General features: G+C 42.2%; 1 protein-coding gene across 1 annotated transcript; it reads left to right on the top strand.

The window, feature by feature from the left end:
* Positions 1 to 18573, top strand: LOC115134611 (junctional adhesion molecule A-like). The gene is made up of 10 exons (XM_029668780.2): positions 1 to 274; positions 6788 to 6847; positions 7042 to 7158; positions 7343 to 7483; positions 8169 to 8371; positions 9455 to 9557; positions 12966 to 13073; positions 14980 to 14992; positions 15254 to 15311; positions 15918 to 18573. The coding sequence occupies exons 1-10, from the start codon at positions 226 to 228 to the stop codon at positions 15951 to 15953; spliced, it is 888 nt and encodes a 295-aa protein (XP_029524640.1). The 5' UTR covers positions 1 to 225; the 3' UTR covers positions 15954 to 18573.
* Positions 18574 to 18893: the final 320 nt, after the last annotated feature.

Here is an 18893-nt window from a genome sequence, read left to right as displayed (position 1 = left end):
TTTCGACGGAATACCTATCATACTTTTCTACAGGAGCAGTCGGTCGGTGCGGAAGGGCGTAGGGTTCTTGTTCGTCGAAAGAATATATTTCAAACCGAGTGGGCCAACGTGTCAACAATTACTGAATTGCACTTTGATTGCTGAAATAATCGAATAGTTTTTTTATTACCGAAATCGGACACATCGCTGGCTTTTCAAACAAAGGCTTCAGGTGTTGGGGCCAACATGTTTATCAGCGGCTTGGTTTCGGTGTTTCTATTCTTTCATGCAACAGGTGAGTGCTCCTTCTGTCGATCTAAACTCCTCATGACGTTAAACTAGCCCTACGTTTATACTATTCTACGTTTCAATGTAGCGTTTATTGTATTAGTAAGATATGCACCTGATTGCTGTATATCTTCTAAACTTTCACTTTAGGCCCACAGGTAGGCACAGGTCATAGATCAGTTTACCCAACCCAAAATAAGAAAACAACATAATTAACAGACCTGGGATCAGTAGGGGCTTGCCTTGGCTAAGTCTTTGTACACAGTTCTTAAAAACTAGAGAAACAATAGATCTACAATGATTCACATACATCTGACTAGCTATTAAAAATATAACCATGTCAGACCATTACTAGGTGGGCTCTCAAGTGAAGTCTTAAGGCTCTGCATCTCGTCACTACAGGTGTCACTACAGACCCTGAATTGATACCAGGCTGTATCACAGTGGTCGAAGGCACTGCGACCCAGTGCTAGAGGTGTAACTACAAACCCTGGTTTGATTCCAAGCTGTATCACAACTGTCTGTGATTGAGAGTCCCATAGGGCGGTGCACAATTGGCCCAGGGTCCTCCGGGTTAATGTTTGGTCCGGGGAGGCCGTCAATGTAAATAAGAATTTGTTCTTTTAACTGACTTGCCTAGTTAAATAAATAGACGTAAAAAAAATACTCTGTTGCAGCTGGCTGAGGGGCGTTATTAGATAGGTTTGGCATAGCACAGAGAATTTCCAACCAAACCTTATTTTGACAATACTTCCTGACTCGAAAGACCACCAATGTCTTCTAAACGTCCAACGTCTAGTTGCGGTGTGGTTAATTTGAATTTAGAAAATTAAATGTAGTATTTTTCTTCGCTCCATGAAGTAATCTGACAATGTGTACGCCATCTTGACTATTTCAAGGCACCGGTCCATGGCCCATGATGTGGTGAGAGAGGAGCGCCCTTCTCAAATCGAACAGTAATCTGTGATGATCGGTCATGTTGTTAACATGATGCATCTTCCGGAAACATCTCTTTTCTGTAAAATACATTGCTTTCAGAAAGTATTCAGACCTTGACCTTTTCCACATTTTGTTACGTTAGAGCCTTATTCTAAAATGGGTTTAAAAAAAAATAAAACAGCAATCTACACACGATACCCTATAATGAAAAAGCAAAACAGGTTTTTAGAATTTTTTGCAAAATGTATTAAAAACAAAAAATATTATTTACGTAATTATTTAGAACCTTTCCTATGAGACATGAAATTGAGCTCAGGTGCACCCTGTTTCCATTGATCATCTTTGAGATGTTTCTGCAACTTGATTGGAGTCCACCTGTGGTAAATTCTATTGATAGGACATGATTTGTAAAGGCACACACCTGTCTATATAAGGTCCCTCAGTTGACAGTACATGTCAGAGCAAAAACCAAGCCATGAGGTCAAAGGAATTGTCCGTAGAGCTCCGAAACGGGATTGTGTCCAGTCCCAGATCTGGTGAAGGGTACCAAGGCATTTATGCAGCATTGAAGGTCCCCAAGAACCCAGTGGCCTCCATCATTCTTAAATGGAAGAAGTTTTGAACCACCAAGACTCTTCCTAGAGCTGGCCGCCCGGCCAAACTGAGAAATCGGGGGAGAAGGACCTTGGTCAGGGAGATGACCAAGACCCTGACGGTCGCTCTGACAGAGCTCTAGAGTCCCTCTGTGGAGATGGGATAACCTTCCAGAAGGACAACCATCTCTGCAGCACTCCACCAATCAGGCCTTTATGGTAGTGGCCAGATGGGAGCCACTCCTCAGTAAAAGGCACATAACAGCCCGCTTGGAGTTTGCCAAAAGGTACTGAGTAAAAGGTCTGAATACTTATGTAAATGTGATATTTCAGTGTTTTTTATTGTGTGTGTTTGATGGGGGGGACTATCAACTTTTGAATAAGGCTATAACCTAAAAAAGAATTGTAATAAGTCAAGGGGCCTGAATACTTTCTGAAGGCACTGTATGTTGGAATTGTCAAGCTAGTTTTCACTGGGAAGGCAGATGAAGTGTTTATCAAAAGCAATCACTTTTTCATGTGAAAACACAGTATCCTACTCATTACTCCTCATGTTTATTATTTCCCTTTTGTTTTGAACCATCTTTACCGTGGGATTTGAACGGGGCACCTGGCTCACGCCCGGGAGGCAGCCCTGTTCCAAAACGAATGCAATCAACTTTCACCCTGTGCAAAACAACGCTTAGATGATTTGAATCCCCTCATTGATTGAGACCGGTGGGTGCCCACCCCAAAGTGCTGCATGTCATGACCCTGACCTGTCTCAATCAATGAGAGAAGGTCTGAAATGGACAAGGTGTCGGCGTACACATTGTTGGATTACATCAGGGGAGCAAAACATTTTAAGTTATTAACTGAGCATTTTCTAAGTTCAAACAAACCCCCTGCGACTAGACATGGACATTTTAGAAGACATTGGTTGTCTTCCAAGTCGGAAATTGAGGAAGTATCGTCTAGTTAAGGTTGGTCACAAATTTTCTGCTACGCCAAACAGTACTCGGGGATGAAAGTAGATTTAATTTCTTCCAGATACAGGGACCTGCACATGCTTTTTTAAATACTTTTTGGGGCCTAAGCATATAATTACATATAGAATACCTAATAATTTAATGTGATCTCTGTGGGCCTAATAATGCAGATGTCATCTAACTTTTAAAATGTATGTGCCTATCTTTTTTTTAATGTGGCATAAACACAACCAGTCATGATGTTTTCATCTGATTGTAAAACAATGACTTCAGAAGGCTCATGTAGGCACATTACTCAGGGACAGCAGGAAGATTTTATTGACACGGTGTGGGGGGGAACAAATTATTTTCAGCCTTGTTTAGATTTTTTTTCTGCTTATACTTTGACATTTGGTAGGCTTTGTTCGTCAACTTGTCTATAATTAGAATGCATGCAGCTTCTCTTCTGTCATTACTTGAAGCTCTTCTAGAATACTAAATAAAGCCTTGCTCACCAGAATGTAATAAACCAATAGAATGATCAATGCAGGGCCTCCCGAGTGGTGCAGTGGACTAAGGCAGTGCTAGCTGTGCCACTAGAGATTCTTGGTTGGAGTCCGGGCTCTGTCGCAGCCGGCCGCGACCGGGAGATTCATGGGGCGGCGCACAATTGGCCCAGCGTCGTACGGGTTAGGGGAGGGTTTGGCCGGCAGGGATGTCCTTGTCCCATCGAACGCTAGCGACTCCTGTGGCGGGCCGGGCACAGTGCACGCTGACACTGTCGCCAGGTGCACGGTGTTTCCTCCCCACGCATTGATATGGCTGGTTTCCGGTTTAAGTGGGCAATGTGTCAAGAAGCAGTGCGGCTTGGTTGGGTCGTGTTTCGGAGGACGCACGGCTCTCAACCTTCGCCTCTCCCGAGTCCGTCTGGAAGTTGCAGCGATGAGACTGTAACTACCAATTGGATACCAGGAAATTGGGGAGAAAATGAGTATTAAAAAAATCGTGATCAAGGCATCAACAGTCTAGTTGACAAAATGTCTCCTTCTCTCACAGAGCGAGGATGTTTGGGGACCGGTTTCAAGGAAATTAAAATCTGTGAAAATGATCCAACGTGTTTTGTCTTGGATACATATTTTATGTGGTTAAAAATGAAATACTGTCAGCTTTTGTCACTGAAAGAAATTGCACATCTATGCTACACGACACAGTCCCTAAGTGCGCGTCCTTATTCTCAAAGCTGCTGAAAGAAATGAATCACATTTCATGTTCCAGTGACAAAATTACCATTTGATCTATCATTTTACTGCGAGGACTACTTAATTCTGCAGGAGTTAATATTCTAATAGGCTACATGTGAGGTGTACAGTCAGTGTCCAGACTTCAGTTAGTATTCCAACTATTAGACTACTCCACTTTAAAATAATTCCATCATCCATAACATGCCATTTGATAAATGCAAAGAGACATCACTTACAAAACATCAGTGTTATGAATGACATTCGTGATTGTCATTCCTTAGGGGGACACGTCTTGTAACCTCAATTTGTGCCTACACTGCTGTGCGTCTCGGTCTCGGCCACTCCTCTCTGCCACATTTCAGTGTTATCACTGAATAAACATGTTGACCTGCTTGAAGTCAATGTCAGAGCCATAATAGGGCTTCATACATTTTTAAACTAATTTGTTGATTATATCGGTATAGGAAACAACCCATTCATCTGAGTTGAAACTGACCGTAATTCTTCCCCTCTCTCTATGGTGAATCTCTGTCATATCCTAGCAGAATAACTGTGTGTTATTCTCCACTGCTGACCTGCTGGGAGGACTGTTTGGTCTGGGTGGAGTGGCTCTGGGTCAGAGAGATACCAGGGGTGGGACGAGGCTGGACCTCTTCCTGGGCCTGTGGGGGGATGGAAGGGGAGGAGAATTGAGTTGAGAAATTGCCTGATTTCACAGTAGGATCTCGGCGATATGAACATGTTGGGAATGTAGGTAGTTTAGAATGTCCTTGAAATTCACTTAAAAACAACATCAAACCATATATATAGATTGCACAACATGCTCTTCCTAATCACTTCCAGTAATCACCAGGTTGTGTGTGTGTGTGTGCGCCCGTTCATTCATTATGTCTTGCAACCCTTTTCCCATTTTTAAGAACCAAATAGAAGCAAACTAAACAAAATGGGGAGGGACCTACCTGAATTTGTCCAATATAATCTTGCTGCCGGGGCTTTCCGCTAGCAGTTGTAACGGCTGTATGGAAGCATTTTCATTGCACCATTACAATGTGTAGCTAACTTGAAAGCAGAGTTGACAGGGAACAATATACTTTTCAAACGTGTACAATTTCCAGAGTAGTGGTACTTTTAATGATATTACACATTTTGTACATAGAAATTGACATTCTAGGTAATTAATCAATCACAGCCCTCCTTTAGGATTGCACATACAGCAAATCACCAGCAATGGGAGTTCGCCTTGAATCCATTTGCCATTCATTCTGTTGGTGGTGCTCCTGATATTGATTCAAACTTCCGAATTAGCAGAGAGCCCACTCTGGAAATGTTATGTACTTATATTGTTTGGACAAGTATAGGTCTTAAAATGAACCAAAAAAAAAAAAAAAGGATACTTTTGAGATTCATGTTAATATTTTTTTATGTTGAGTAAATTAATGTCCGTGTTTGTATTTCAGAATCTATGCATATTCCATATGTTAGAACACACTATAAGGAATATAATGACACCATGATGTTGTCTGTATCATGTATGGTTCACAGATCATCAAGTCTTACAGTAGGCAGGTGTAGGTCTAAAAATGGCCTAAAATGCCCACTTTCATCATGATTGTGATACAAATGTAAAAAGCACGTCAAACAGCCTTACTCCCAATTTAAGTCTCTAGGTGAAAATTGTTCTGGCAACCTGAGATGCCAAAAATAGTTTCTTCCTCCGCTGGTGTGGAATCGCCATTTATCTTTCTAAATATTCTCTGTTTTTTTGGAGTACCACCTGTAACTGGACACGGTCATTTATAAGAGACAAGATTCTTCCGAATCGAGAACTAAACGTATCGGGTTTTCCACTAGCGACGGTGTAACGCTGTATGGAAGCGTTTACATCTCGGTTAGAATGTGTAGCTACTTTCAAGCTGTAGTCCGCTGTGAGTCAAGTCGGCCTAGTGATATGGTCCTTTAACAAGACACTTATGGGCCACGCTGAACTATTGGGCAGCCTTTGTGCTGACAAAAACACTGATTTATAATCTTAGTTTCAAGAGTTGAGCTAAACATTTGACTGGTGTAGAAGGCCTTTAAACCTTCCAGACATCAACACAAGGGCCACTACTTTCCACCTGTTATCTGTGTGGTTAATGTCTCACCTTGGAAGCTCTGCCTTCCCACCCCCGATACTCACGTAACAAGGAAATCGATCAATGGGTTTTATCTGACTAAACCATTTCTCTAAATGGGCAAACTAAACTCTCTTATTTCTTTGTTGTTCAGTCACTAACTCCCCTAAAATAAAATCTGTTGAGTAAAAGTAAAGGCACTTTCTATTCTGGTGGAAAGTCACCCAGCTAAATACTACTTGAGTAGAAGTATCTGGTTTTAAATATACTTAAGTACAGTGGTAGAACAACTACACAGTTGTTATACTTGAGTAAAGGTAAGCAAATGCTATACATCAAATTCTTTATATTACGCAAACCATATGGAACAATTAGGTTTCTGGTTCACTACAGAGGAGTGAGTCACATTTACCAGAATTTGTCAGCAGTCAGTCCACACGCTGTAGGCTTCAAGCCATTGGTTGGCAGAGCACCAGACATGCTCTTAGGGCTTTAAAATGCGATAGGGGCGGGTCATTAAAAGGTTCTTCCTAAGTTCAGCAGAAACTAAACCGGTCATCTCTGAAGGTGTGTGTTTCTGTTGTGGTGGTAAGACTGGAGCACGTGGTGTTTTGAATTCCAAAGATGCAATGTCATCTCCTTCATTTCCCTGACTGCTCGCTTTACTTTTCTCTCCCTTTCCCCAGGTGTAGAGGCCTTCATGGTTACAACCAAAAATCCAAATGTGAGGGCTAAAGAGAATGAGGGTAAGTCCTGGAGAAGGGAAATGAGCTCTAAATGGGCAGTTTCTAAAATAAACAAGAGCTTTCACCTGTCATTGTGTGTGTGTGTTACAAGCAAGGAATAATGTACTTTAGAAAATCTATTGTATTTATTATATGCTATTTTTCATATTTATCCCCAAGCAATGTAGTTCTAATGATCGATCTCATCTCTACAGGGGCTGATCTTTACTGTACTCCCTCGGCTGACTTTGGGGCAGATGCCAGAGTGGAGTGGAAGTTTAGGGACATGAAGGGTTCTACGACCTATGTCATTTTCGATGGGAAACCCACCAGTAAGTACACAAACTGTTCAGACTTGATTCCAAAGAAATGCATGACATATGACTTCTTGTATTTGTGTCGGGATTGCTTCTGCATTTTTCTACCATTAGGGCTAGATATACTTCTTCACAAATGAGTTACCTGCCATAATAATGACATTTTAATCGCTTGATTTTCTTGCTCTCTCTCTCTCAGCACTTTATGAGGGCCGTGTCACCAAGTTTGATGGGATGCTGAGGTTCAGCAAGGTGACGCGCAAAGATAACGGGCAGTATCAATGTGAGGTGTCGAACAAACAGTATGTTGGGGATGTCAACGTGAATCTCACTGTTTTGGGTAAGGAGAGTCTTATCATCTAACTGTTGCGCAACAAATCTATAATTTCCGGTTAATTAACCAATAAGGCCTGAGGGGGTGTGGTATATGGCCAATATACCACGGCAATGGGCTGTTCTTACATACGATGCAAGGCGGAGTGCCTGGACACAGCCCTTAGCCGTGTTATATTGGCCATATATCACAAACTGCTGAGGTGCCTTATTGCTATTATAAACTAGTTACCAACATAATTAGAGCAGTAAATCAATGTTTTGTCATACCAATGGTAAACAGTCTGATATATCATGGCTTTCAGCCAATTAGCATTCAGGGCTAGGACCACCCAGTTTATAATTATTATTGTTATACAACAGAGCTAGACACTGCTTTTGAAGGATTATTTGTGGGACTGCATTCATCCCAGTGTGAGAAACTGAGAAACCATTTCATGTTGCCACGATGCTATGACAATATGAGTGAATTGATTCGTGATACCACGGCCATAAGATGTAAATATTATTTGATCAAATAAAAGAGAGTACTTTATTAATTGATGATTGCACCGGCCAATATAAATACACAATAAAAACACACAGACCATAAGAACAGCAACTAGCTGGTTGGTGAGTCACTAAAACAGGTTAGTGCCTCTCTGCTCTCACTCTCTGCTGCCTCTCACTACCTCTCTTACATCCTCCTGCAGTACCACCATCCGTGCCCATGTGTAAGATCCCTACCTCTGTGACGACGGGGCATCGCGTGCTACTGTCCTGTCATGATGCAGAGGGGTCTCCTTCCCCCACCTACAAGTGGTATAAGGACAAGACCCCTCTTCCTGAGAACCCCAGCCAGTTCCCTGCCTTCAAGAACTACACCTACAAGATCGATCCTCTCAATGGCAACCTGGTCAGTGGTGCCGAATACACCTCACCTGGATCATATTCATTAGGGCACACTGTAGCAAACCATTTTGCAATGGACAACAAAAACAATATATTTTGGGGGAGGAGCCTAATTAGTACAACCCAGGTCCCAGATGTGTTTGTGCTGAATGGTCAACTCGGCAGGCTAAAGGAGTCATCATGCTTCAGTTCGGCTAGCGCCTAGCCAAACTCAGCTAGGCGAAACTAACAAGTGTGCTTGCATACTCCCTTAAAAAACCTTTGCTTGAAAAACATTTTAAAAAGCGGCAATAGTAGTTTTTCCATCATGAGACGCCTCAAAATAGTCAAATTTAATCTGATAACTCAAGACATCTGTCATTAATTTGGACGTTTTTGGCGAGGAGATCTTAGTCGTGCGATTTTTACATCTTGTTAATATTTTTGGTGCAGTAGTAAAGAAATGTGGATTTATTATTTCGTTGAATGACAACAAAACACTTAATTGAAGAATCTCTACTGTTGACCAATCACCGACGAAGGGGAGTTGACTTTGGCTGTTGACTTTGGCTGTTGACTTTGGCTGAGGACTTTGGCTGAGGACTTTGGCTGAGGACTTTGGCTGAGGACTTTGGCTGAGGACTTTGGCTGAGGGCTTTGGCTGAGGACTTTAGCTGAGGGCTTTAGCTGAGGACTTTGGCTGAGGACTTTGGCTGAGGACTTTGGCTGAGGACTTTGGCTGAGGACTTTGGCTGAGGACTTTGGCTGTTGGCTTTAGCTGAGGGCTTTAGCTGAGGACTTTGGCTGTTGGCTTTAGCTGAGGGCTTTAGCTGAGGACTTTGGCTTGCCTAGAGAAAAAATGTTGTGCGAACAAACAACCAAGAAAAAGAAAACAACTTGCCGAAGACCAAAATGTTGTCATATGCACAAACTGTTACGAACTGTTTTGGCTGGGAAGCATGCGAATGCCCTTAACACAACAGTACTGTTTGGCAACTTCACCTCTCTCTCTCTCTCTCTCTCTCTCTCTCTCTCTCTCTCTCATTTCAGTTGTTCACCTTGTATTTTAAATCAGTGATTTGTAAACATCTCCATATCTCTGCTGCAGGAGTTTCCCTCTACTTTGGTGATAGATACAGGAGACTACAGCTGTGAAGCTATGAACGATGCCGGCCCTGTTCAACGTTGTCAAGCTGTGAGGATGGAAGTCCGTAAGTGCCCTTTGCTTTCTATGGGGGAAAAGCCCATTGCAGACTAGCCTGGGCTAAACCGGGGATAAGAATTAAACATTTTACCAAAATTAAAAGAATTGTTCAACTAACTTATTGGGCCATCAACTCGATGTAAAACACTATGGTTGAAAGCTCACTGACAAATAAAAAAAATATATATATAGGAAGGCGATAAAGGAAAGTGTTTCCTGCACACTGAAATATAGGTCATAGGCAAGGCTCTAAAGTGCGACCGGTCGCATATGCTCCTAAATATTTTACTGTGCGGCTTGGAATGTTTAGCTCCTAGAAAACAAATCGACCAGATATAATTGTTTTAATGATTAGGCTTCACAGTACCACTGTTTCTGAGTGCCCTATAGAGAGAGAGAGAAAAGAAAAGCAAGCAGTGTTTGCACCATTACATCAGAGATAACCGCTTGTCTCTAGCCTAAACCGTTCAAAGATTGACCAGCGTTAGGTTTCTCCCCTTCTTCGGCGCATTGGCTGGACGCATCTCAATTGACTGGGTGCATTTTACATTCAGAAACGGGCCGTTTAATCCTCCGGCCTGTTCAGGTCTCCAGACTGCGACCGTTTAGTCGCATTTTGACACCCTTTGACTTGGCTGTGCGAGGGAATATTTGTATTGGTCACATCGGTGTGAGCTGCACATTCTACATGGTCACTTCACTCAAAACGTCCTTTTTCTAAAACCATGATTTGGTCAAACAGTATAGTACATTATCCTCATGATTCCTGTAATAAAAGCCTGCCTGACCCTGTACCTGTTTCGATGTGGCATGGTGTGTCACGTGAGCCACTCTCTCCCCTTTCCCGGGGGGAAAAAAGTGTCCTGATTTGAATAACATTTGAATATCCAGTTGCTTGGAAAACACAGCTGTCATGGTTGGAGTGAGGAGGTTCTCCGGTTTCTGTAGGTATACTTTTGTTTATTTCTCAACACTCAATTTTGAGCTCTAACTATTTTGCAAACAAGATATTTTATATGCCTTTGCGATACGGAGCATGCAAAATGTGAATATGCCATTGGGAGCGCATAGGCCTCATTGGGGCGGTAGGCTACAACTGCAAGGTTTTTTGGGACATTACATTTTACTGTTAGATTAATACATGGCTACTAGCAGTTGGCATTATAAACTCAGCTAAAAAAGAACCGTCCCTTTTTCAGGACCATGTCTTTCAAAGATAATTTGTAAAAATCCAAATAACTTCCCAGATCTTCATTGTAAAGGGTTTAAACACTGTTTCCCATGCTTGTTCAATAAACCATAAACAATTAATGAACATGCACCTGTGGAACGGTCGTTAAGACACTAACAGTTTACAGGCGGTTGGCAATTAAGGTCACAGTTATGAAAACTTCTACTGACTGAAAAACACCAAAAGAAAGATGCCCAGGGTCCCTGCTAATCTGTGTGAATGTGCCTTGGACATGCTACAAGGAGGCATGAGGACTGCAGATGTAGGCAGGGCAATAAATTGCAATGTCCGTACAATGAGACGTCTAAGACAGAGCTACAGGGAGACAGGACGGACAGTTGATCGTCCTCGCAGTGGCAGACCACGTGTAACAACACCTGCACAGGATCGGTACATCCAAACATCTCACCTGCTGGACAGGTACAGGATGGCAACAACAACTGCCCGAGTTACACCAGGAATGCACAATTCCTCCATCAGTGCTCAGACTGTCCGCAATAAGCTGAGAGAGGCTGGACTGAGGGTTTGTGGGCCTGTTGTAAGGCAGGTCCTCACCAGACATCACCGGCAACAACGTCGCCTATAGGCACAAACCCACTGTCAGTGAACCAGACAGGACTGGTAAAAAGTGCTCTTTACTGACGAGTTGCGGTTTTGTCTCACCAGGGGTGATGGTCGGAGTTGCGTTTATTGTCAATGGAATGAGTGTTACATTGAGGCCTGTACTCTGGAGCGGGATCGATTTGGAGGTGGAGGGTCCGTCATGGTCTGGGGCGGTGTGTCACAGCATCATCGGACTGAGCTTGCAGGCAATCTCAAGGGAAGACATCCTGTGGTACCCTTCCTGCAGTCTCATTCTGACATGACCGTCCAGCATAACCATGCCACCAGCCGTACAGCTCGTTCTGTGCGTGATTTTCTGCAGGACAGGAATGTCAGTTCTGCTATGGCCAGCGAAGAGCCCGGATCTCAATCCCATTGAGCACGTCTGGGACCTGTTGGATCGGAGGGTGAGGGCTAGAAATGTCTGGGAACTTTACAGGTGCCTTGGTGGAAAAGTGGGGTAACATCTCACAGCAAGAACTGGCAAATCTGGTGCAGTCCATGAGGAGGAGATGCACTGCAGTACTTATTGCAGCTGGTGGCCACACCAGATACTGACTGTTTTCTTTTCTTTTTCTACCCCCCATCACTGGATTAGGTTGCACATTCAAATATGAAAAAATAACTTATTTCTTGAATACCATTTCCGTAGTCTATTACACTTTTTAATGAAGAACTCTGTATGACTTGATATGATGATAATGAGGAGGATGTTAAACGTCATTTAGCAGATGCTCTTATTCAAAGCGACTTAGTCATGAGTGTATACATTTTACTTATGGATAGTCCCGGGAATCGAACCCACTATCCTTGCATTACAAGAGCCATGCTCTACCAACGGAGCCATGCTCGCGACCCCACCATTTTTTTGGGCTGTGACCAAATCATGGGCTGGTTTTTCAGTTGGTGCCACATGCTCATAATTGGTGGTGCCAGTTTTTCAGTTGGTGCCACATGCTCATAATTTAGTCGCACCAAAACTGTGGGCTCTATTCCCGGGACAGTGGGGTCTATTCCCGGGACTGCCAGGACAGTGGGTTCTATTCCCGGGACAGTGGGTTCTATTCCCGGGACAGTGGGGTCTATTTCCGGGACTGCCAGGATAGTGGGTTCTATTTCCGGGACTGCCAGGATAGTGGGGGAAATGTTAGTGTGGAGCCCTGCTGCTGCAGCAGATTCACACGTGACCTGTAAATCTCAAATGTTGCCATGCTGGGTGGGGCTGGTAGTGATGTTGCCAAACAACCTTTTGAAATCATAAACAGTGCTAGTTGGTGCTGGTGCTAGTTGTTACACACACTGTTTTCATCAATCAAATCCATCAAATGTATTTTTAAAGCCTTTTTTCAACAGCGGTTTGGTCTAGATGTATTGTTTGCTCTTTTCTTTATTGCATACAGAACTCACATATTGCTTTTCCACACGAGGACCATAGTGTTCAACTGAACCTGAGATATTGAAACTATTTCACTCTCCCATTTTGACTTTGTCGTTTAGAAATGTGAGCCAGTGTAACACATCTCATTTCCCTCCCACTTTCTATAATGCTCTCTCTCTCTCTCTCTCTCTCTCTCTCTCTAGGCAACATCAACACTGGAGGTATTGTTGCTGGGGTGATCGTGGCTCTCCTGGCCCTGGCCCTGCTGTGCTTCGGATTGTGGTACGCCCACCGCAAAGGATACATGCCCAGTGAGTTTATATCCCCTATTCACCCTAAGGACTCCTCATCCTGTATTAAGAAAGTGTCTTGTAGGAATGCTGATCTAGAATCCAATTGGCCTTTTAGATGATAATGAATTAGATCAAGCTGATCCTAACGGTTGTAAGCTTATTTCTATTTTGCCCTGTTTATCAAGTGTTTGAAAAACGTGTCAATAATCAACTGACTGGCTTTCTTGATGTCTATGGTATTCTCTCTGGTATGCAATCTGGTTTCCGCTCAGGTTATGGATGTGTCACTGTGTCCTTATAGGTCCTCAATGATGTCACCATTGCCCTTGATTCTAAGCAATACTGTGCTGCTATTTTTATTGACTTTGCCAAAGGTTTTGATACGGTAGACCATTCCATTCCTGTGGGTCGGCTAAGGAGTATTGGTGTCTCTGAGGGGACTTTGGCCTGGTTTGCTAAATATCTCTCTCAAAGAGTGCAGTGTATAAAGTCAGACAAAGTCAGACAATCTGCTGTCTCAGTCACTGCTTGTCACCAAGGGAGTACCCCAAGACTCAATTCTAGGCCCCACGCTCTTCTCAATTTACATCAACAACATAGCTCAGGCAGTATGAAGCTCTCTCATCCATTTATATGCAGATGATACAGTCTTATACTCAGCTGGCCCCTCTCCGGATTTTGTGTTGAATGCTCTACAACAAAGCTTTCTTAGTGTCCAAGCTTTCTCTACCCTTAACCTTGTTCTGCAGACCTCCAAAACAAAGGTCATGTGGTTTGGTAAGAAGAATGCCCCTCTTCCCACACGTGTTATTACTACCGCTGAGGGTTTAGAGCTTGAGGTAGTCACCTAATACAAGTACTTGGGAGTCCTCCTCTCAGCACATATCAAAGCTACAGGCTAAAGTTAAATCCAGACTTGATTTCCTCTATTGTAATCACTTCTCTTTCACCCCAGCTGCCAAACTAACCCTGATTCAGATGACAGTCCTACTCATGCTAGATTACTGAGACATAATTTATAGATCGGCAGGTAAGGGTGCTCTCGAGCGGCTAGACGTTCTTTACCATTCGGCCATCAGATTTGCCACCAAGGCTCCTTATAGGACACATCACTGCACTCTATACTCCTCTGTAAACTGGTCATCTCAGTATACCCGTCGCAATACCCATTGATTGATGCTTATGTATAAAACCCTCTTAGGCCTCACTCCCCCCTATTTGAGATATCTACTGCAGCCCTCATCCTCCACATACAACACCCGTTCTGCCAGTCACATTCTGTTAAAGGTCCCCAAAGCACACATCCCTGGGTTGCTCCTCTTTTCAGTTCGCTGCCGCTAGCAACTGGAACGAGCTGCAACAAACACTCAAACTGGACAGTTTTATCGCGGTCTCTTCATTCAAAGACTCAATCATGGACACTCTTACTGCCAGTTGTAGCTGCTTTGTGTGATGTATTCTTGTATCTACCTTCTTGACCTTTGTGCTGTTCACTGTGTCCAATAGTGTTTGTACCATGTTTTGTGCTGCTACCATGTTGTCATGTTGTGTTGCTACCATGCTGTGTTGTCATGTGTTGCTGCCTTGCTATGTTGTTGTCTTTGGTCTCTTTATGTAGTGTTGTCTCGTTGTGATGTGTGTTTTTGTCTTATATTGTTTTTTAAAATCCCAGGCCCCGTCCCCGCAGGACGCCTTTTTTGCCTTTTTGGCAGGCCGTCATCGTAAATAAGAACTGACTTGCCTAGTTAAATAACAATATAACATGGACAGAGGGAACCTGATCCGTGATCTATACTCCTACTTTAAGACACTATAAATACAGGGCCAGATCAGGGACTGATAACTTGCAGTTCATAATGTCTCTAACCTTCAAATGTCACATTTGTCTCACTATTTATACATTGTTTTTCTTTTGCCCTTACAGAAAAGAGTGAAAGGTAACTGATTACTTTCTATCTGCGATATCTTCTTGTTAATGCATGATTTAGCAGATTGGTTTTACAGTGCCAGAGTTGAGGGCTTACACTAGTTTGGAGGTTTTTCAATTGTGTTATGTGTACAGTTTGCATCCACGTTTTATGATAACATTTCCTTGCACATCTTCCAAACAGTTGATAATACAACAGTATGGTACACTGTAAAGAAGTTGATAGATATACAGATGTTTCTGCTGGCTTCATATGTTGTTTCTCTTGCAGCAAACCCAAACCCTCAGTGGTCTACCAGCCAACATCGGAGTCCGGCGATGAAGAAGATGTTAGTTTCATCTGTATTTTCCCACTTGTTACAAGTCTGAAGCTTTTGTTTTTTTGGCCTTTTCATTTCAGGAGTATTTCTTCCATCTTATGTTTGTATGGTTTTCGCAAACAGAAAATGTTATTGAAAAGAACAGACAATAGTATTTGTCTATTTAGGAGGAACTCTCCGCTGCAGAAAATCATTTGTGTATGCTTAGTTCTCCTCTCGGGTTTGCTCTCATAGGGAAATTCCATTTTCGATAAACAAAGCCCTTTGCATCCCTAGATCATTATTGTGATCGTAGTGTATTATATGGTTTGGTTGTCAGGGAAATTATTTTTACTGAGTTCCCTTTCCTGTAATGTGTAATATATGGCATTCAGCAGATTATTTTATCCAAAGTGACTTAGTCATGTGTGCAGAAATGTTACTTATGGGTGTTTTTCGTGAATGAAACCCATTATCCTGCCGTTGCAAGCTCCATGATCTATCAACTGAGTTACAGAGGACCACATGCAGTACCATCTCCTAAAGAGTTAATTGTTGCTGTCCTTTTCATCTTTTGTATTTCAGTGAAAAGGTGTAGCCTCGTTTCGTAACCGCAATCTTCTGTGTCTGTTTCAGGGGGAATTCAGACAGAAGTCTTCTTTCGTGGTATAGCCAGGGTGTGCAACACATGTCCCGGATATACCCAGGAGTCTACAGCAACTAGTGACTATGGGTGCGTCCCAATAACATCTCCCCTTTCTCCTGAAGTGTGCTGTCATTCACTCCTACCTACACATCTCAAAGCATTGGGTTGTTGGAGGCATGGGTTAGTGGGTGTTTCCACCGTATTTCTTATACCAGTCATTTTCTTTCAAATCAGCGAAGGGAAGTGAACAAGTGCACACTTTGGGGGTAGAAGAGATAATTGGGACATAGCCTATATATGACAATACCACTGCCCCTTATACCTGCTCACTGTGGATAGGTGTGAATTGGTGTGGTTTGATTTTTAACATTTTTATTCCATATGTTTCTAAAAAAACAACATGAATTTTTGAATATTTCTCTAACTGGCAGTTACCTACAACTACTGTTTTGTGGTGACTGTATAGATTTGTAAAAATACTTCCGCTTATACTTCATATTTTTCAAGTGCCTCCGTTCTGTGAAATAAATCTTGCATTCAAGGAAATGTAATGGGGGGGGGGGGGGACTGGAAATGAATTTATGAAATCTTAAAGAACACTGGCCATTCATTTTCTAATCCTATTACTACATGCCTTGTTTTCTTTTATGGCTTTTTCCAAATTGCAAAATATTCCCTACAGAGTGTGCTACTTTGGACCAGGGCTCATACAGTAGTGCATTGTGTAGGGTATTTGGTGCAGTTGTGGTACACATGCCTTGTGTGTTACGTCTACTTTAAATCCATGCTTTCAGTGAGTTGTAATGTGAAATGTTTTGTTTACGATAGATACAGATATTTGTTTGGCATTGTGTTAGTATTAGAATCAAACTCCATTGTGTTATTGCATCTGCTTGTTGTAAATGTTGCTAGTCCCAGATCTGTTTGTGCTGTCATGACAACTCATGAGGAGTTGTCAAGACACCAGGAACAGACTGGCAACCAGGCTTGTTGAGCTGCACATGGTCTCTTTCTTTGTAAGTTTGAGAAATGATATTGTGCTCACAGAAAAAACACACAAGGTGATGAATTCGAGTCAAGTTTAAGCAATATACAGTACCAGTCAAAAGTCTGGACACCACTCATTCAAGGGTTTTTCTTTATTTTGACTGTTTTCTACATTGTAGAGTAATAGTGATGACATCAAAACTATGAAATAACACATGGAATCATGTAGTAACCAAAAAAATGTTAAACAAATCTAAATATAATTTATAATTGAGATTCTTCAAAGTAGCCACCCTTTGCCTTGATGACAGCCTTGCACACGCTTGGCATTCTCTCAACCAGCTTCACCTGGAGTGCTTTTCCAACAGTCTTGAAGGAGTTCCCACATATACTGAGCACTTGTTGGCGGCTTTTCCTTCACTCTGCGGTCCAACTCATCCCAAACCATCTCAATTGGGTTAAAGTCGGGTGATTGTGGAGGCCAGGTCATCTGATGCAGCACTCATCACTCTCCTTCTTGGTCAAGAGCCCTTAAACAGCCTGGAGGTGTGATGGGTCATTGTCCTGTTGAAAAACAATGATAGTCCCACTAAGCGCAAACCAGATGGGTTGGCGTATGGCTGCAGAATGCTATGGTAGCCATGCTTGTTAAGTGTGCCTTGAATTCGAAATAAATCACAGTGTCACCAGCAAAGCACCATCACAACGGTGGGAACCACACATGTGGAGATCATTTGTTCACCTACGCTGCATCTCACAAAGATAAAGTGGTTGGAAAAAATATCTCAAATTTGGACTCATCAGACCAAATGTCCATTGCTCGTGTTTCTTTGCCCAATCAAGTCTCTTCTTCTTTCTTTTGGTGTTCTTTGCAGCAAATCAACCATGAAGGCCTGATTTTCCTCTGATGAGATGTGTTTGTTACTTGAGCTTTGAAGTATTTATTTGGACTGCAATTTCTGAGGCTGGTAACACTAACTTATCCTCTGCAGCAGCCAGTTTCATCATAGTGATGGTTTTTGCGACTGCACTTGAAGAAACTTTCTTATTCCGCATTGAATTACTTTCATGTCTTAATGGAATGATGGACTGTTGTTTCTCTGCTTATTTGAGCTGTTCTTGCCATAATATGGACTTGGTCTTTTACCAAATAGGGCTATCGTCTGTATACCACCCCTACCTTGTCACAACACAACTGATTGGCTCTAATGCATTAATTAAGGAAAGAAATTCCACAAATTAATTTTTAACAAGGTTAAAAATGAAGTGAAATGCCTTCCAGGTGACCAACTCATGAATCTGGTTGAGAGAATGCCAATCGTGTGCAAAGGGTACTTTGAAGAATTTGAAATCTAGCACTTATTTGGTTACTACATGATTCCATATGTGTTATTTGATAGTTGTCTTCACTATTATTCTACAATGTAGAAAATAGTAAAAAAAAAATAAAGAAAAACCTTGGAATGAATAGTTGTCAACTTTTGACTGGTATATTTTTGAGAATTTTAAGATTGACACGTTACTTAATTTGTAGATTAGCATAATGCTTACATGGAGGACATTGTCTCTGAAGGACTCATTTTGTAATAAAATTGCGCTTTCCATATATTGACTGTGCATAATATTATTTAATAATAAAATGTTATTTGTTGATGTTAACATTTTCATCTTACATTCTTCTTGTAGCATCCGTACACGCACACACACACCAGATGATTATCTGTCATTCACAATAATCGGTTTGTCCTAGATCTTGATCATTGAAAGGCACACTTGCAAACAAAACCGTGCATTGTATTCACTGTTACGTTTTGTAGGGCCGATTAGGAAGGTGTAGCCTAAGTGGAACCGAGGACTGAAATACCAATGTAATGGTAAGAGGGTTAAGATGGCAGCTAAAGAACATCTTTACACCAAAGTCACCCCACAGAGGCAGTGCCAGAACCGACCGGGCACTTCGAAACATTGGGGCCAGTCTG

This window comes from Oncorhynchus nerka, linkage group LG9a (assembly GCF_034236695.1).
Source record: "Oncorhynchus nerka isolate Pitt River linkage group LG9a, Oner_Uvic_2.0, whole genome shotgun sequence".
Lineage (NCBI taxonomy): Eukaryota > Metazoa > Chordata > Actinopteri > Salmoniformes > Salmonidae > Oncorhynchus > Oncorhynchus nerka.
This window is presented reverse-complemented; position numbering and strand designations above follow the sequence as displayed.